This window comes from Camelina sativa, chromosome 15 (genome assembly GCF_030686135.1).
Source record: "Camelina sativa cultivar CO46 ecotype springtype chromosome 15, ASM3068613v1".
Classification (NCBI taxonomy): domain Eukaryota; kingdom Viridiplantae; phylum Streptophyta; class Magnoliopsida; order Brassicales; family Brassicaceae; genus Camelina; species Camelina sativa.
In genome coordinates this window covers 32,688,300-32,708,901 of record NC_141894.1, presented here as the reverse complement: position 1 = coordinate 32,708,901, position 20,602 = coordinate 32,688,300, and the positions used below count along the sequence as shown (strand labels likewise).

General features: G+C 40.6%; 3 protein-coding genes across 3 annotated transcripts; 1 reads left to right on the top strand and 2 right to left on the bottom strand.

Moving 5' to 3' along the window:
• Positions 1-3,308: 3,308 nt before the first annotated feature.
• LOC147927464 (uncharacterized) lies at positions 3,309-4,304 on the top strand. The gene has a single exon (XM_087487471.1). The coding sequence runs from the start codon at positions 3,309-3,311 to the stop codon at positions 4,302-4,304; it is 996 nt and encodes a 331-aa protein (XP_087343597.1).
• A 4,190-nt stretch (positions 4,305-8,494) lies between these two features.
• LOC104748880 (uncharacterized) lies at positions 8,495-11,496 on the bottom strand. Its single transcript, XM_087487470.1, has 8 exons — positions 11,236-11,496; positions 11,006-11,154; positions 10,648-10,891; positions 10,403-10,556; positions 9,954-10,312; positions 9,063-9,682; positions 8,871-8,970; positions 8,495-8,794 (listed from the first exon to the last, which is right to left on the bottom strand). The coding sequence occupies exons 1-8, from the start codon at positions 11,494-11,496 to the stop codon at positions 8,495-8,497; spliced, it is 2,187 nt and encodes a 728-aa protein (XP_087343596.1).
• Positions 11,497-19,761: 8,265 nt separating this feature from the next.
• Positions 19,762-20,268, bottom strand: LOC147927463 (uncharacterized). Its single transcript, XM_087487468.1, has one exon. The coding sequence runs from the start codon at positions 20,266-20,268 to the stop codon at positions 19,762-19,764; it is 507 nt and encodes a 168-aa protein (XP_087343594.1).
• Between the last annotated feature and the right edge of the window lie 334 nt (positions 20,269-20,602).

Genomic DNA, 20,602 nt, shown 5'->3' with positions numbered 1-20,602 from the left:
ACGACACAATAAAGAAAATTCTATAAAAGGCCAACCGAATATAATAGATATATTATAAGATTCAGGGAAATTAGGGTTCATTGAACTGATTTGGGGGAAACAGAGAGAGCTGCTGCCATAGATGTTGGATTAGATTTTGAGAGTTGGATATTCGGTTAATAGTTTAAAGTTCCTCTTTTCTTTATTTTCACTCCTTCAATTACGTTATCAGTTTCGTTCTTAATGTCTGCTTTGGCAAACATGAGTCCAGTCGAGTATGACGATGTGGAGTATGAGATCCCGGCTGTTTGTTACTGTGGTGAAACGCCAAACCTACAACCTTCTTTTACAAGGACAAACCCAGGGAGGCTCCACTACACTTGTAGAAATAGAGAGGTAAGTGACTTACAGTTTCCCCGAGGTTGATTAAAGATCAGATTTATTTGCATAACTAAAGTTTCGTGTAGAAAATTATTTTTAAATTAATGCAGGATGGGGACTATCACATTTTTAAATGGTGGGATGAAGCTATGATGGAGGAACTGAAAACAGTGAAGGAAGATCTTCTAAAGTTAACTAGTTTGAATCAGATGCGTGAAGCGCTTTAGGCACAAAAAGAGGACATTGCTAACATCTTAAATATGCACAAGGAAAATCAGATGGAGTTGGAAAGGATGAAGGCGTTGATTGCGTACAAGAGTGATGGATTAATTATGGAATTAAAACTGACCAATGTGTTTGTTGCGACTTTGTTTATATTAGCAACAATGACCTATTTCTTAATGTAGTTTGGTCGTTTTATTAGAGTAGTATTTTGGGTTGTGGGTTAATTTTTTGAAATCAAGTTATAAACGTTATATTTGGTTTAGTCACATATTTTTTCGTCTAAAAAAAAGACTGTTTGAAACCTTGTCGTGTTAATATTATCGACCAAACCCTTCCAATTAAACATAAACATTTGTACACGTTTGTACACATACGTCTAACATTAAAGGTTGGCAGTATTAGGAAGATGCTTACCAAATTAAAATAAATATCTATAATTAACCATGCGTATTACACACAAACATTTTACATCAAATTATTCCTATCCACGTTAGATAGATTGTTTGGATGTAGGTAATGAAGCTAATATAAAGAGTTCAACAACGTGGTTTAGAAGTTTGTAATGTAAGCAACATTGACAAATGGAAACATAGGCTACGAATCGTCTTCACTCCGCTCGCGCTGGTCGAAGTATTCCAACCGGAGTTTGAAATCTCTAACCTCAGGGAAGGGTGGTTCAAATATCACTTTAGAAACACCCGGTTGACTAACCACTTCCATCCCTCCTGCGGTGTGGAAAAATAAGGAAAAAAGGGTAACCAAAATTAGTTTTATGCAGTAATCTTCTATTTAAAAGGTGATTGAATTGTTTTAAATATGTTTGCCTAATCCGTACCTCCATCCTTAAACTTGGGCCTCCAGAATCGCAAGACTACAACTGGTTTGCCTCCGCATAGCCAAAAATTGCGGGCGAAATCATTGACCATTTCATCATAAGCCACACATTGCAAGTGATGACCCCTACCCAAAGAGACACCTTACGTTAATAGCACGGTATATCTTTAAAGTGTGTGAAAGCTAATAATCACCAAAACGACTCACTCGAGATTCGTCAATGAAAACCGTATCAACCGGGTTCTCTCGGCAAAACGTGGAGCAGTTGGATCGTCCACCAATATTCTTCGTTCGACGTGAGTAACTTGCCCCATCGTCTCTATGGTTTCATTTCATTGGAATTATGGTATTGGATATGATATTAAAAAACGGAACAACACAATGCAACGTTACCTAAGCAGCAGTTCTGGGTCTAAGGAGGCCATCGTTCGTAAATTTGGTCGAAGGGGATGTAGTCGATGTAGTGATTGGTCGACAAGCAACGAATGTTGTCCACAACCGTGTCAGCAGTGAATTTGATCCGGTAGTTGGAAGCCACGACCTTCACAGCGGATGTGTCGTCAGTGACGACGAAATTAGAGAAGGTTTTCCACAAACCCTCCTCAATCCCCGCACAGAACTAGGGCAACAGGTCCTCGCTGATTGTTGCCTGCATCTTATCTCCCTAAGGTTGGGAAAAAAGTTCAACCATGATCTACATGATTCATTTAATATTAAGTGCATATAATATGATGATGAGACGAGTCACTTACGAACACATCCGAAACAACCATTTCGAAGGTGACGATGTTCGCTTCTCTCTTTCTCCACTTGCGGATGATCTTAACAGAAACCTTCCAATCAGAACGCCACGTCTGGAGATCGGATAGCCTGTCGAAATGCACCATGACTTTGTTGCACTTATGTTTACTTAGTGATGTGATATTTTGGTTTTTGAGAGACGAATACATACTTCACCGGGTGTGTATTTGTCTTCTTATATAATCAGCGAAGAAACACAAATGGATTATCCATATTGTGGTTTTTCAAACGTCGTGACTGCAATCCAGACAGATACATAGCATTTAGATAATTAACACGTGTAACTGCCGGTTAAGCGAAGACGATACATCGTATGCACCACTTAATTATGACCCTATAGTCGACGTTATATATAGTCGGAAAATATATTGGTTCATTTAACAAACCAATTCAATGTAAAACTTTATAAAACATCAAGGAATAGTGAATGATGGTTTAAACTCACAAATAAAGGTTGATATATAGTGTAAATGAACCAATAACATTGAAGAACTGTATATTATGAATAAAAATATTTAAAGACAAGCTCAGCCATTGCACTGTTTATAAATAAAATATTATTTTAAAATTGTTTACTAGTAGAGGCAAAATCTTCTTTCTTGCTAATAGACGGAAAACTGAGGCCTCAGCTGCGACGGCGGAATCTTCTGTCCGATAGGGTTGTTTTACCTCCCAATTTCTTGAATCAAGGTGTTTAGATCTGGGATAAGTACTACAAAACGACACTCCCTAGAAGTCGGCGACGGAACATTTAAGGAAGAAGAGATTACAGAGGTCGGGTGAAATCAGAAAAAGGCGAGTAGTTTCGATCCCTCTATCATCACCGGTGTTGAATCAGAAGGTAAGTGTTTGTCTTGACTTCTTACTTTAAATTGGAAGAGAGATTGTTCCCCCAAATTCTATATTACGTTGGAAGTGTATATAGCAAATACAATTAAGAATCGATTTGAGTAGCCCAGGATGTGAAATCAATGAATAGTTGTGTAATTGCGGCGGGCAGAGGCTAAATAACCCTAATCGTCAACAGAATTGAACTTTGGTAGACATTGGTATTAGGGTTAATTGGTTTAGTGTACGTACATATTAATATGGTATTAGGGTTACTTCGTGGTGATAGGATGGATCCCGAGGCTGTAGAGATCGTTCCTCAATTTAGCTTGGATCTACCGAGGAGGTTATTTGCTCTTGACCGTTACCCTCTGAAAACCAAGATAAATGCGTATTCAAAACCGGAATATCTTTCTACAATATCGAGGGTGCTGAGTGGAACAAAGGAAATGGAAAACTTGTTAGAGTCTCCATTTGGGCAGCTTTTTCGTATCCCTGCTAACAATATCTCGTTCTCCGGTAAACTAGTTCATGGATTTGTTTGCCGTCAATTGGTGACCAAAAAGCGGCATGAGATGTGGATTGTGTTTGGTGGCAATCCAATCAAGTTTGGATTACAGGAATTTGCAGAGTTGACAGGGCTCGAATGTGGAAATTATCCTAAAAAGAGAGATGTGGAAAGAGCTACAAAAACGGATAAAGGATGTAAGACTGTTTGGGAGGTTCTATTCGGGGAAAACATAGAACCAACGATCTCCGAGTTGGTAAAAAGGTTGGAGACTGAGGAAATGGAAACGTGGCAGAAACTAGCTTTAGCGCTGATAATAATAGTTGATGGAGTTCTAACATGCGCCAAGCAACCAGTAAAACCAGATCCGAAGACAGTGGAGATGACCAAGAATATTGATTTTTTTTCCAAATATCCATGGGGAAGGTTTTTATTTGAACGGACGCTGGAGACTATAACAGGATTTAAATGTCCAGCAGACGTAGACAGCTTAGTAAAAACTTTCAAGCAACAATCAGTTGCTGTTCATGGATTTCCTCTAGCACTCCAGCTGCTGGCTTTCCAATCTGTCCCAGCAATTGCAAGATTAGTACCATCTGACGTTCAAGATCAGGCGTTTAATCAAAGATCGATCCACAATCTGGCTAAACTGCGGCCAATCAAGACAGCAGACATCTTTACATGCGAGGCTGCTAAAGAGGTATGTACTTATCCCTTGTCTATCAGATATAATACGTTAACGACCTGAATCTATAAGTTCCGTAAAATGTATATATTTTTGTAATCATATTATAGGTGGTTATTAGACGGATGGTTGGTAGTGGGGAGCATTGTGATAGTCGAGAATTGGCGTGGCGTGACGAAGAGGAAGACCATCAAGTTGACAACATTGAAAATCTTATTAAAGCAGGCCACAAATGGGATGAGGCAATATGGATGGGAGGTGATGATAGGTGTCCAAAACAGACACGTCCCGAAGAGAAAGGTATTAAAAACATTTATACATTACAAAGGGATACACTATAAAGTTAATTTTTTAAAAAATTATGGTTAATTAGTGATATAGTTACAGTTGACTGTCGGAAGAGGAAAAGAGCAGACACCGCAACAATCGACAATAAGAAAGAGAAGAGCATGAGAACTGATGCGCGACCGGGGGGTACGCACATTGTTCATGAACGTTTGAAAGGTTTGCGGCGGAACTAAACCGGTTCTACAGGAAACAAGAAGCTCTGATGAAGGAAAATCAGGCAAACATGAAGATTTTCGTACGTACAGAGATCCGCAAGGAGATAAGAGCTGCACTATTAGAGGTTAAAAGAAACGAACATGGGGAACCTTCTTACGCTTCGCATACAGTTTCAGAGAAGAAGTATTCAAAAAAAAGAAGAGGGAAAACTATAAAGTTTCGAAGAATGAGTTCAATAATGGTTATGAAAATAAAGGGAGAGAAGGTCAGAAACAGGGGATGCGCTGCCACTGCTAAGGTTGATATGACAAATAGCTTAAGGGTAGTCATTTTCTCACTACTTACATATATTAAATTATGTTGCTATCGTGGTGTGCACAGGGTGATCGGAATAATGATGGTTCGAAGGATGCCATAGATGGTCAACACAATGTCAGTGGTGACTCTTTAGTTGGAGGCCAGGTAATGGACAACAAGATCCTCTTTAGAATACGACTCAATCAACGTAATGGGGGTGTTTATGCTTATGCACCTATCATATACGCTTTATATATTTGACCGTAGGATACAACCCGTACTCATATTAATGAGTGGGTAACCGATAATAACGACTGTGGCCTGAACGAACCATCCCCGGACAATGGAGTTAATGAGTGTCGCCAAGATTATGACGCGGGGGACATTGCTGTCGAGGTATCACCAACTAAAATCGTATCCGATGTAAGTATATGACACGGAATGGAGATTACAACACTAAATTCGTAATAAAGCATTGTCCACCTTTAATTGAACAGATATTGCTGCAGCTGAATACTAAAATGGAACCTGATCTGCATTGTAACAAAATGGTAGGTCAGGAAGTAACCATAAAAGGGATAACCATCTGTGAGTTTCATATATATTCGGTTATTTGTTTATCTCCTCTAATCTACACGTGTGAAAAATTGAGCTTCTAGCAATGGACCTACTACGAACACGCGTCTTAAAAGTTTCATTATTTTGAATAGGAGGATGGGGAAGAACTACATCAAGAAGGCGGGAAACTCGAGTGGTTTAACAGTAACGGCGGGGACATAAGACGTCAGGAAGGCGAGTCAGATGAGGGTTGTAACAAAACCGAAATACCTGTAGAAAATGAAACTGCAGTTGACGGTGAACAAGAGGCAAGTGTCTAACTTTGATGATTTCGAGTATTTGTGACATTTGTGTACGTAAGTATGAATCTATGTACGTACACCTTATTAGGCCGAAGTCCAAGCACTACAAATTGAAAGCGATGGCATGGAGGGCTGTAACAAAACTGATGGACATGTACAAATAGAAACAACAGTTAACCTCCAATTGTGCAAACTTATTTTTTTATTTCGAATATTTGCCATATTTATAGTGTCTACTAAGATGGTCCAGTGTACGTCACAACTAATGTATGTACGTGCATCTTATTAGGCCGGAGACCAAGCAATACCCAATGAAAGCGATGTCGAAGAGGGCTGTAAAGAGACTAGAGGTCAACCAGATCAAAGTCCCGGGGAGGAATGTATTCCCGGTGACTCAGACAATTTAGTGCCGCAGACGGTTATTATTGTGGATGAAACAGGACGGGCTGATATATTGATAATGGAGATACGTGCGAGTCAACCATCCGAAGCCATAGTGATAAAAGCAGGGTCAGTTTCATACGACCCTATGGAAGATGTTGCTGATGGGAAATTCGCCAAATTCACCGAGTTGATAAAACAAGATAATGTGTAAGTGTAGTATATATTACTCCCATGACATATTGATATCCTCAATCATTGATATAGGGTATTCATAATTACAAAATTTCGCAGGGTACACACCTTTTTCGGATTCCGCAAGGCAGATATCCTATTTTTCTCTACTCTTATATCGTCTTAAAAATGGGTCCATAGTCAGGTACATATTTTAAACTTTAACTACACGATTTTGGTGTGTTCATGGTTTCTTGTTGGATTTAAATCCCACGGGTTTGCATTTAACTGCATCTGCAGCACATGGAGATGATTGCCCTAACGCTGTGGCACAAAAACGGAGAAGAAATGATAAAACAAAGGACCGTAATTTTGGACGACGTTCTCTTTTACGAGTTGACAAGAAGGTTCCAAGCATTCAACAGGAGCACGGCGAAACGGAATTTCAGATGGGACGAAGTACTCATTGACATCGTCAATGGGGAAAGGATGCACCACGAACCAAGGTTGAAGTGGGTTACAGATGTCGACGTTACATATGCTCCAATGAACTGGAAATCTAGTCATTGGGTAGGAGTGGGCATAAATCTTAAAACGAGACATGTTTCCATTTACGATCCTTTGATGACCCTTACCAGAGAAACTCTTGTAATGTCCCGGATCAAGCCGGTGTGTGAGATGATACCGTACCTACTTCAGAGGGTTATCGATGTCAATTACCCTCTCCATCCATTTACCGCTGAAAGGGTTAGCCAAGTAGGACAAAACTTGAGGATGGGAGATTGTGGACCTTATACTATGAAGTATTTAGAACTGTTGAGCATGGGCAAACCGATGACTGATTGCTTGAAGATCACCGACAACAATATTGACAATTTCCGAAAGAAGTTCGCGATGGACGTCTACGAAGCTGGTATTGGTCCAATAAATTAAGTAGCGAATAAACAATCTTCTTGGTTGTACTTATTACTTTCACGCAGGTGGTCCATATGATCCGCCACAGTCTGTTAGGATGATTATGGTTCGCTGAATTTGAATACAATTTAATTGCCTCGCTCATCATATCATATGATTGCCAGTAGGGACAAGTTAGTGTGCTCAAAAAGGATAGAAACTAAGCACCAACGATGCACGCATAAATCAAGTCTATAACGTTAGAAAATTGATTGTACGTACACTAATGAATATACGTACGTGTGTACACTGACCATAAATATACGTACGTGTGTACACAGACCATAATAAGGCCGTTACTTAGTTGATGGTACGTACACATATGAATATACGTACGTGTGTACACAGACCATAATAAGGCTGTTACTTGGTTGATGGTACGTACACATCTGATAAAGGCCTAACATATACTAATACTGGTTAAAAAGACGTCATAATGATACATAGCTAGACCCTCCAATATACAAAAAACACTACACCTGAAGAGGGTTTACAAACAACCGATAGGAGCTATGTGAGTGACCAGACCTCGGAAAATCTAAGAACGACATCCTCAAATCCCACATGTTACCAAAAAAATGACCAAACACGCATCTTCTATTAGCAACACGCGTAAAACCAATCTTCAATTTTGCAAAATCATACTGCTCCGGTAATGTACATGGAACCTCTTCAACTTTTTGATCCCGAGTTGAACTCAGCTTCCGGATAATCTACTGTCTCCGACGTAGCATCTAGTTGGAGAAAGCAGTCTCGGTCTAGGACCTCATCAAACACGTCTGCAGCAAGTTTCATCCTAATAGAAGGCATGGCCGCATCACATAGGCCTGTGTAATTTACTCCAAGAGCTATACAATCTAAGCACTTCAACGTGTACACACCACAGTCACCTTGTTGATAGTTCTGTGGGAGTGTTTTCACCCGGTAGTAACTAAATGCCGCCGCCCCGATATGCTCATCTTTGTACCTCCGGTTATATGCTTGTATCAAGCGTGGGATCATTTTTGCGAACGGTTTGCACTTCTTTTGTAGACTCTCGTCGGTTCTACCGCTGTTTATGCTATCGTAAACTCTTAGCCTCCGCTAGACTAAGTCAGCTTCGATGGCTACCCAATGGTTGTTATCGAGGTTGTATGGGAAGAGCAGGGTGTCTACATCGTCAACCCACACCTTGTTTGTCATTCTGTATTTTGGCAGCCTTCCCACGTACGTCTCAAAATAACCTTCTCCAAAAACCCATTGATTAGAGGCTTCCATTTTAGGGAATTCGAATGCCCACATACTAACAAACAAAGGATCGAGAAAAGCAATACGATCTGTTTTATATGGGGATGGCGTTTGCGTCTCCCTAATACGGAACATATGCATACATGTAACCATGTGCTGCAACACGAGTGACATCTATCAGGCATTAGTATACCATAGTTAACTGCGTCAAATGTTATGCTACGAAGCTTACCGCATCCCATAACCAGCCGAATGTTGTAGTTGGCCACAATTGTTTAGGGGTCAGGAGGCGAAAATAAAATTCGGCATTTCCAGTGCAAGGTACTTTAGCCCTGAATACCAAAATTAACAAATCAGTTATAGATCGTAGTCCTCAAATCCGAATATAGACACTAATTATATACAACTCTAAATGAAGACTTACAAATCATCAGTTAGGAAGGACATCAGCTTTGCAATTTTCTCAGGACTTGCCTCACTAAAAGGATCGTACACTGCGGGAGATAGGACTACAATGTGGCTTTCACGTCGGGTCATTAATGCAGCTCGCATTGATTCGTCATTAGGGTTTAACCCTATGTTGGTGCCCACTGGATCTACTAATAGAAGATCAAGCTCTCTTGATGGAGGAAACACCTTTTGTAACAAATATGCAAAATACCTGGCTTTCTCCTTATCTTTCACTGTATGAGACGATGCAGGACTGCTGGTCCCCTTGGTTAAATCCACAACAGATTCGCACTTTCGATCCGACGAGCCAGGGTTACCACCACTTACCGGATGGATAACATTAATAGGAACGGGTTGAGCACCTGCTCCATCAACTTTGTCATTATACTTTGCTCTTTTATCGCCTTCCTCTGTCTCCCAACTTTGTACTCTTTTGACACGCTGTACACTGTCTACCATCTGCTTTGGAATTCGCTCTACACTGTCCTCTGGTTCAATGTTAATACTCCCAGACCACATGACCTTATCCTTAATGGCTAACGGATTCCTAACACAACTAGCAACTTTATAACCATCCTTGTCCGAATGCTTTATCTGATATAGCCATGACTTGAAACAAAAGACATGTATTTGACGTTATATACAAGACATTTGAAATATAATATGACGATGTTAAAGTAGAGACAAAGTATACAAATTGCTAAATTGTGTGTACGAAAAAAATTATATATCAAAATAATTACAAAATTATACAACTTCACAAAACTGAAATTAATATTGTTTCCTCGAATAGATAAATACAAAGACTTCATACTGAACAATAGATATATAATAACAATTTTAGCAACTTGTACGCAGATCATACCTCCTCTATTTTTTGTTCGTCATTTCTTAATGTAAGAGGTCCTTGCGTATGCGCTCCTCCATCTGTTGTGTTGATAACAACTTTCTTCAATAGTTGAACGTCACTCTCAAAGTTACCCATCCTACTCTCCATAACTTGAAGTTTGAACACAACTTCCGCTATTGCTCTAGAAAACGATATCTGAATATTATCCATTTTCGCCCCTAGTGTTTCAACCATAGTAAATAACCTTCCACTACCATCTTCACCCTGCACACCTGAATGCTTATCTCCAGACGCCTTCTCTGCTGAACATTTGTCCCCAACACTTTCTTTCTGCTCCTTCGCATTATTGGGGACATTACGGATGCTGGTTGGGGCTGTTTCAAGGAAATCATCGTCACTTACCCCTGCAACATGTTGCCTCCTCTCCCTCTTCTTCGTATGTTCCCCCTTCCTTTTTTTTACACAATCCCATTCTCTTTCATCCACTTCGCCATTGATCACGTCTAACAGCAGATTATCCAGTTTCTTCTTCAAACCTTCTCCTACACCATACACACAATACTGTCCTGGCCAATCTGGATATATGAACTCCAAAGGTTTAGGTACTAAATGCTTCACCTAAAGCTGCATTTCAGATACCATAACTTTTAATAATCTATCACAAAGAAAAAATGCAGACAAATAATGTATACGTAAATTGAAGGCATACCTCCCCATTATTAAGGAGCTTGTTCCCGGATATGAAGGCTTCGATATCCTTCCTTGGCCTCCCTCCTCTCCACCTTAACAGAGGCAAATCTACACCTTCTCTTACATTCCCGTAGCTAGCCCCCAGCACCTTCACGCTCTCAAATGCCCATATCAGCAATACATGGACACATCCATGGAGGGTATAAGCATTGTTAGGTAACCCAAGGACTTTGATGGAATCAACTAAACTCTTGAATCCAACCCTACCCCATTGAAAACTCTCAAATGCTTCTTCATTCAATGCCCTTTTAGCTTATTCCAGAGGAATCCGACTGTTCCTTGATAAACCAAGCACTCCAACATGAACAAGATACAACCGAGCAATCTGCGTCTTCATTTCATCAGACCACCCACGGCAGCTTCTCAAACCCTCAACTAGCTCCTCCCAGTTGGGTCCATTAAAAGCTTTCAGCTTTAAAGCCGCCCATAAAGGTGTATGATCGACTTCAAACTCTGTTTCATCAATCTTCTCACAATTCAAACCACTAATTTCTTCATATTCATATAGAGAGAACCTCAGCGGCTTTCCTCCAACCAAAAACCATACCTCCGAAGGAATGTTTATTGCCAATTGATTGGACAATAGATAATGGATGGTCTTCCCACAAAACAGGTAGTCAGATTCGGCTAGATCCAATAGAACTCCCAGCTGCGAATTCTTTCTTATTTTGTCATACACCTCATCACCAACAAAGCCTTTCAAACCACCAAGATTGGACAAACTACAATCGTGGTGCATGCTTCTCATTGGCAGTGGAAAATTACCAACCCCATACAACCTACTTGGATACCTCTTGCTTGACCCCATATCTACGACAGAAGCTTTAGTTTAGTTATTAATTCAATATCACAAAACATTTGTTGCTTAGATTAGCAACGAAGCAACATGAAGTCACACAAATATCTTCCGAAAAACAGAGTTCAACAACATACAGAAAACTAACATACAATATACAAGGCCTACTATGTAATACTCGGGTATAAGAAAACAGTAAGCAATAGAGACTAAACCACGATATAGAAATTTACCTCTGAGCAAATCGCTTTATTTCCCTCCTCCTCTACTTCAAACCACCTCGCCGTCAACTCGCCGTCAGTGGTCCTCCAGCCAAACGTCCTCCACACAGATTATTTTCACGCCGCAAGCTATCTAAAAATAGCTGATCTCAACCCAACAATCGTAAGACAAACAACACAAAGATTCAAGGGATCGACTTAGGTTTATGATCTTTTTATTTTCCCCTTTTAAGATCTTCGTTTTAAAAGAGAATGGCATAAATCGTAATAAAACACACAACTCAGATATAGAAGTAATTTGCAAACTTTTATGTGTTATTCTAGTAAGACAGAAATCTTAACGTGTTAGTCTAGTAATAAACCTACTTTTATGCAATATTCTAGGTAATTTCCCTATATTTAATATATATTTTTTAATAAATTCATAATTTATTAAACTGAATTACAATGTAAATTTTGTGCTAGAATAAAATAATTATATCAACAATACATATCTATAGTTGACAAAACCATAGTACAAATATTTTGCTACTATTGATTATAATATGGTACATAAAAAACGTTACTAATAATTTTAATATAACAATAACATAACGCTATTACGGAGATACAAATAATAGCATAGGAAAAAACGCTATTGTATGTGTCCCCTCTAAGATAGCTCCGGCAAAGACAGCGTTTACGAAATTGCTATTAAAACGATATAATAGCATTTTTCGTGGGCTAAGAATACACATATTTCTTGTAGTGGACAAGCGGATCGTTGTTTGGACTTGCATTGCGCGCGTCCTCTTCAGTAAACGTAATAGGATCAGAGGATGTTTTGAACATGTTGTTGTGGGAGGGCAGGTTGCGCTTTGTTTCTGTTTCGTGACAGTAGGCTTGGATCGACCGAACTGAGTCGTGGCATGTTGACAAGCCGCCCATGATCATGTTGATCCTCCGGCGTGGAGCTGGTGGTTCATCGCGCTCTTCCGCGTCATGTTTTCGTTTTGGGGGAGGAGGTAGGCGAGCGATTTCCCGTGCTCAGTCATTTTGTGCCGAAGCTTCTTCTTCTCACTGCCTGTCGTGCTGCTGCTCGTCTCCCAGACAGTACTGGTTGTCTTTGTGTGTTAACCTTTGTCCGTTCTCGTTCTACATCATTATTTTACCCATTTTAGCTATAGTTTTAGTATGCATTTAGGATGAGTTTAGTATGATTTCAAGGCTCTAATGTCTATTATCAAGTATTTTAGGTTTCAAGAAGGTTTTACAGGTTTTATAGCAAAAAGGACCAAAAGGCAAGGAAAATACGTTTTAGAAAAGTTTCAGAGCTTTACAGTACGGACAACGTTTGAAGATTTTCCAGAACTCACATTTCGACGTACTTGGTGTCTATGGAAAGCTGAGAGAGTCATCTTTCTCCTCGAAGTGGAATCAAGTCGATCCATCCAACCATCTGGAAGTTATGCCCGAGTTATCGAGACGTACCTTAAACCGACCTAAGAAGAACCATCAAGCCCATGGGCTTTTATTTGAAGGCCTGACCACCGACCACCACGGCGGCCCAGTCCAAGTCTTCACCACCGTTCTAGAAGCTTCCTATGCCGCTCTTGCCATGCACTTATCAAGAGAAGACGTTTTTACCCTTACAAAACTTAAACCTAGATAGAACCCTATAAATACTCTTCTAAGCCCTAGGGTTTAGGGTGTGCCTTAAAAGTGACTTAGAAGTGCCTCAAAGCAACCCCAAAGAGCCAACGACCAGAAGAAAAGCCACGACCAGCAGTCCTCTCTTGTCCATCTGTTGAAGCTTTGAAGATCCACCAAACTCTTTCTACTCTATTTGCTTTGTACTTTGTTTCTAAGGAAGAAGATCTTACAACTTTGTTTGACAACCATTGAAGTAATATCTAAAACCCTTTTCTCTATTTATTCTTTTATGTTTATGAGTTTATTAAACCTTGCTTTGATGATTCCCTTAAACATGCTAGAGTATTTTTCTAGTTGGGTTTAAAGGGATAAATCAAAGGGGGGAGATGATCTTAGTTTAGGTGGCAATTTTTAGGGTTTGTTAGATTTAAATTCTGTTTATTCTATGCTTTAATTCTAAGTCTTTACTTAGTACTTTAAGTTAGCCTCATGAACTAACTATGATCTAAAGTGTGTGTGCTTTGCCAAAAGCTTGCATGTCTTCTTGACCTAGCTTAGATGTGTGGGGAGACATAGGAAGCACATACCCTTTACCTATGGAATTCCACGGATGTTAATCGAACCTGTTTTAAATGCTTTGATCTATGCGTCGTAGTCTGCGACAGTTGAGTTACGGGGTGTAGTGATCTTAGACGGTTAGCTTGAGAACTTTAAGTTAATGGTTTATTAGTGTTTCGTAGTCCAAGTTTTAGATAAACAAACTAACCCTAAACTTTCCTAGATAGATAGATAATTTAACCCCAGCGATTCCCCTTGATGCCTAACGCTTGTTTTATTATTTTTATTTGTTATTATTTACATTCATTTGCTTGCTACAACCGTGAAAACCACAAACCCCCATTTTTATTGAGTTCTAGCCTTACTTACTTCTGTTGGATTCGGTTGAACAACAACTCTCTCTCTGTGGGATCTATTCGGTTAAATACTACTACCGATTAGTTGTGCACTTTCAGCAGTTGTGTGGTCTTTTAAGGTAAAAGATTTGAAGTGAAAAACCACACACATCAACGTCTCTACTCTTATGCTTATTCAAAATCAGCCTTTGAAGCGTTTTGCACTCTTCGGTTGAGTGTCCGTTGAATCTGTGGAACTCGCAATACGAGCGCTTGCCTTTGTAGCCGGGATTTTCGGACTCGCGTTAGTATTTGTTCCAAGGCTTATGTTGCTGCTGTTCTTTTCCATCAATGGCAAACATCGTTGCTTTCCTTCCTTTCGCTACGGGCATAGTCCCTGTTGTAGTGTTGGCGTGGCTCGTGGTACTCGTCTACGGCTCTGCCTTTTGAGCTCGGGACCTTCTCTGGTGCTTTTTCTGTCGCGCTCGGTTGATTGGGGTTCCTCTTATCTTTGTCTTCCTCGACTTGAATGTATCGATTGGCACGTGCAAGTACTTTGCCTAAGCTTGTGATCGGCAGGATTGTCAGGTCGTCCTTGAATCTGGTGCCATGGGCGAGCGCGTTTTTTAACGCACCAATTACGGAATCGTCACTTATAGCAAGTTGGAACACGACACCTTTAAACCTTTCCATGAAAGTCCGTAATGACTCGTTAGGCTTCTGATACATTCTCCACAGGTCGGCATTTGACGCAGATGTGCGCATGAAGCACTGGTGATGCTGAAGGAATGCGCATGTCAATGCTTCGTATCCATCGATCGAGTTCGGCTCAAGTTTGGACAACCAATTTAGTGCTTTGCCGGAAAGACTCTCGACAAACAACTGACAGCTTCCCGCGTCTGATTCCTCAGGTGAGAAATACGACCGATTGATGTGGATCGTCATTGATTTCAGGAAGACGGTGGGGACTCCCTTTCCATCATATGGAATTGGTCTATTCTTGTTGTTGTCCGGATTGTGCCTGACTCTGACTCCTGAGACCCTTGCAGTGAATGGTGAGCGTCTTGCTTCCACCAGCACGGTTTCTAGCTCTGGTGCTGCACTTGTTGCCCGGTGCATCTGAGACGTAATCTTCTTCAGCTGAGCTTGCATCTGTTGAAGTTCTTCCCGTAGTGCGCGATTTTTGGCATTCTCAGATTGATTTGACCCAGCACGCTGATCCGCGAGCATCTGGTTGGTCTAGAAATGTACTCTTGGCTTCTCGCCATTAGGTCCAACGACGATCGACGAGAGACAGGGCCTTCCATTAGCGTTGTGCTCAGTGTGTGGAATGGTAGCGGCGTTGTGCTCAACTCGCGGTATGTTGTGCTCAGCTCGCGGAGTGTTATGTTCGGCTCGCTGAGTGTTGAGCTCAGTTTGCGGGGTGTTGTGTTCAGCTCATGGAGTGCGTGGCGCCAATGCGTCTTCATTTTGTTCGTGTCGAGGCTCCGATTGTCGCCTTTGATGCCTTGCGTGGTTACTTCGCCCTTGAGATTCTATCTGCGCCGCTTGACCGCTCATCCGATCCAGGGTTCTTCGTACAGCTTCATCGAGCGCGGCTTGATTGATGGTCACATGTCTGGATGCTCGACGGGGGTGAATGTCGCGCGTAGTGCCCATAGCTTCGCGGTTGTTCAGAGTGTCGCCAGCAGCTACACGATCAGGAAGGATAACTCCGGTTAAGCCATTTGTTAGAGCGATGCGCGTAGCTCTACAGCTTCACGAACAGGGGACGTAGCGCCTACAGCTACGCCATTGGTTGGAGCGACGCACGTAGCGCCTACGGCTGCGCGGTCAGTGAGTGTTACGTCCTCGCCCGTAACTGCTTCGGTCATGTTGACACCTTGGAGCTGGTTCATCCTCGCACGGGTGCGCCCCCATACGGTGCACCTGGGAGACACGTCGCGGGTTGCGGATGAGTCAACGCCTTCATTGCTGGAGAGATCGGTGTGAGACATGCTTCTGGTTTTCTGAAAACGCCTTGTCTTGAAATTCTTTTCGTCAAAATGAAAGGATTCCGTTCAGCCCCACGGTAGGCGCCAAATTGTTGATGTTATAAATCGACAATATAAATAATACGGATCTTAATGGGAATAAATCGGAACTGGTCTTTTTAGTAACGTAGAATTTAAGGATGGGTTTACAGAAAATGACAATTAAAGAGCTAAGCGCAGTTAATACGAAAATAATAGCTATTCTCTCTCTAATTGCCCAAAAATTGGATCCCCAGCTCTGACAATGACATCTGGGATATATAGTGGGCCAGTGACCTAGGGCTTCTTCTGTCTCTCTGCAAAATGACGATTTTGCCCCTGTGGCCAGATGGGCCAGATCCAAGACTTTAGGCCCAAAACTTCCTAAGATCTTCTGTTTGGGCTTCTGTAAATGTTGGGGGCAAAGCCCATATCCAACATTGACCTGGATCGTTCTTCAAATATTTGAGGACATGATGAGTAGCCTCAAGGTGGACGTCTGTTGGGCATGAAAGGAACTGGCTCAGGCGATTGACAGCAAACGTAATGTCTGGTCTCGTGATGCACAATTGTCCTATTAGTTCTCTATAAAGCATACCATCAGTCAACATGATGCATGTGTCTTTAGTAAGAACCTTCTTATAGTCCATAGGAACTGATTTTGGTTTGCAACCCAATAAACTTGTATCAGCTAGAATATCAAGACAATACTTGCGCTGACTCACTGATATGCCACTTGCATTTCGTGCAATCTCAAGACCCAAGAAGAAACGAGCTGGACCAAGGTCTTTAGTCTTGAAATGCTTTGCCAGAGATACCTTAAGCTGGAAAACAGCATAATCACTGCTACTCACAATTAGAATATCATCTACATAAACCAAGGCAGCAACATAAGAGGTAGTTGTCTCCTTAATGAACAGAGTATTATCTGCATACGCCTGTGAGAAACCATCATCAAGAAACACTTTTAACAAGGATTTTTACCATTGTCGTGAGGCTTGTTTCAAGCCATAAAGAGATTTGTGAAGCTTACACATGGGATTCGGTGGCAATGAAGTGTCTGGAGGTGGTGTATAACCCCGAGGTAATCTCATGTATATTTCTTCCTCTAGCTCACGATGGATAAATGCATTGGTAACATCCATCTGAGTAAGACTCCACCCATTCTTAGCAGCTAAACCAAGGACCAATTTCACACTAGCTAACTTTGCTACAGGAGAAAAGGTTTCAATATAGTCTAGCCCCTCTTGTTTTGTGAAACCCTTTGCTACTAGACGAGCCTTATATCTTTCTATGGCGCCATCAGCATGGTACTTGATCGTATAAACCCACTTACACCCCACGACATTTTTACCTGGAGGTAAGGAGACAACACTGAATGTCCGATTAAGTTCCATAGCTTCAAGCTCCACATCCATCGTCTTAGTCCACCGTACATATATTATGGCATCCTTAAAGGTTGTTGGTTCTGTTTTGATAGAAATGGAAAGAACATAGGAATGATAGGGTGGTTTGAACATATAATAGGATAAAACCAAAGATAATGGATAGGGTGCAGTAATATGTTTGGAATGTGTAGAAAAACAACGGTTAGAATGTTGAATGAGAGAGCAGTGGTATCAGATAAGTAACCTAGAGCCTTCGTCGTGCGTCTCGGTTTGGCATTAGATGGTGAAATGATTCATGTTCATGTAGTGATTGTTTATGCTATCCCATTTGATGTACTAGAAACGAATGTGTGTAATGCAGATGATGCAGGTGTAGAAACAATAGGCATATCTAATGCAACAGGAACAGGAGATGGAAGAATCAAGTCACTAATAATGTCAGAGGGATGGGGAGCATGACTAGAATGAAAGGGAAACTTGTTTTCATGGAACACGACATTACGAGACATAGAAATGACATTAGTATCCAGATTGAGCACCTTATAGCCTTTACACCCTGGAGAATATCCTAAGAAAACACATTGTTCTGCTCTATGACTAAACTTTGTTCTATCCTTTAGCAGTGTCGAGACATAACAAAGACAACCAAAAGTACGAAGTGAATCATAAGAAGGTGGCTTTTTATTTAACAATTCATAAGGAGATAAGTTCTTTAAGAGCTTGGATGGTATTCTATTGATCAAAAATACAGCTGTCAAGACACAATCACTCTAATAAGCAATAGGAATATTAGATTGAAACAATAAGGCTCTAGCAACATTGAGAAGGTGTTGATGCTTTCTTTCAACTACAGAGTTCTGCTGTGGAGTGTATGAATAGGAAAATTGATGAATCATGCCATGTTGTCTAACAATGTCAGTAAAAGCTAATTCATGAGCAATATCTGTTCTGATTGCTTTAATATTTGAATTATATTGAGTCTTAACATACTGAATAAAAGCTGGAAAATGTTGTAAAACGTCATTTTTATTCCTCATCATGTAAACCCAAGTACATCTAGTAGAATCATCTACAATGGTGAGAAAGTAAGTATATCCTTCTACAGACTCGATTGAAAAAGGACCACAAACATCTAAGTGAAGCAAATCAAAAGGTGAACTAGACAAACGATTATGAGACTCAAAAGGTAAACGTCTTTGTTTAGCTAACGGACAGATAGAACAATGAGATTGTAATGACAACCCAGATTTGGAAATATGCAAAACATCATAAAGCTGTTGTAATTTGTCAGTAGACAAATGTCCTAGGCGTTGATGCCACAGATTTCCATCCACCATCAAGGATCCAGAGAAGTTCAAAGAAGTAGGAGACTTAGACAAGGCGAGAGATGATGCATCAAGTTGTAGAATATACAGATTATGCATAAGAGTTCCTCTACCAATCGTCAAGCCCTGAATAAACTCCTGAATAATGCAAGAGTCAATATAAAAATGTGCAGAACAATGATTATGTTGCAATAAAGAACTAACAGAAATCAAATTGAATTTGAAAGTAGGCACATGTAAAACATCAGTCAAGATAAGAGATGATGATAATGGGACAGTGCCAGTATGTGTGATATCAAAACTAGTATCATTTGGGAGAGAAACAATAACTCTATAAACTAGAACAGTTTCACCAAATAGTGACAAATCAGAATACACATGAGTAGTGGCTCCACTGTCAATTATCCAAGAACCATGAGGAAGGTTTGAATATAGGGAAGAGAGACACTGGTTTGAAAAGTAAGAATATTATTTTCTAAACGAAGAGAAGTTGATGGAAAAGGAATAATACCGGAGGTAGGTTGGACAGCCATAACACCATGATCGGTAATAGACGCAGTTGATGGGGAAGGAGCCGGACTCTCTGAAATTCGAACATGTGCTGTTAGATGTATAATAAGATCGTGTACCTGAGTAGGCGTCATGTTGTTCAAGTCTACGCTAGAGACTGTTGAAGCCGAGGACGACTGAGCCTAGGAAGAGTTTGTTATCATCGGGTCACTTATAACATTTGCCACAATATGTGGGTGTTGCTGACTCTGAGATAGTCCTCTAAGTTGAGAAGATTGTAATGGATCAGAATGTCTCTAAGACTGATAGTTAGAGAGAGAGAGTTCTTGAAGCATGGAATGTAACCTGGAGGATAACCATGAAGCTTGAAACATTTGTGAAGCACCATGTTGAATACTATTCAAACGCTGCTCAATTTCAAAGACTCGAGGAGCATCATCCTGCTTAAAATGCGCCAACACATTCTTCCAGATTCCTTCAGCCGTGGGAGTGAACAACAAACTTTGACTAATCTCCTTACTCACCGAATTCATTAGCCAAGTCGAGACCATTTCATTGCATCTGGACCAAGATCCACAATCTCGATGATCATAAGCCGGTTTCAAGATAGTGCCATCTATGAACTCAAGCTTATTACGAACATTCAATCTGATATGCACCGAACGACGCCAAGAAGTAAACTCTGCACCAGTACAGAGTCGACCATAAACAAGTATGAGTCCAGCATGATCCGAACTATGGAGAAAGTAAGGATTCTCATACTGATTTGTTGCATAATTCATACCAGAATTCGCAGATTCCATCATACAATAAACGATGAACAGATTCCACAAAGCAAGAATCACCAAAGCTAAATCGGAGTTCGATGATCTTAAACACCTAACCGATCAAGAAGATAAAGCAACCAAGATTGCAACAAAGCACCAGAAAGAAGCACTAACCAGCTCAACAATAGCAATCAACAACTCCGCAAAGAAGAAAGCGACGAAACAGCGATGTGAGGCACTCATTGATTCAAATCGGTGCTCAGAAAAAGCTGAGAGATAGATCACGAGATGCGGAATTGAGAAGCAAAGCTGGGACAGAGACGGATTGAAACCAATTTGAAGAAGCGGAAGTTCAATTTTCTCGAGAAAA

Coding starts and splice junctions, on each gene's coding strand:
- LOC147927464 (XM_087487471.1), top strand. CDS start 3,309: ATGGTATTAGGGTTACTTCGTGGTGATAGGATGGATCCCGAGGCTGTA.
- LOC104748880 (XM_087487470.1), bottom strand. CDS start 11,496: ATGGGGTCAAGCAAGAGGTATCCAAGTAGGTTGTATGGGGTTGGTAAT. Junction 10,313..10,402: donor GGATGAAAGAGAATGGGATT/GTGTAAAAAAAA, acceptor TCCTTGAAACAG/CCCCAACCAGCATCCGTAAT. Junction 8,795..8,870: donor TCGGCTGGTTATGGGATGCG/GTAAGCTTCGTA, acceptor CTCGTGTTGCAG/CACATGGTTACATGTATGCA.
- LOC147927463 (XM_087487468.1), bottom strand. CDS start 20,268: ATGGAATCTGCGAATTCTGGTATGAATTATGCAACAAATCAGTATGAG.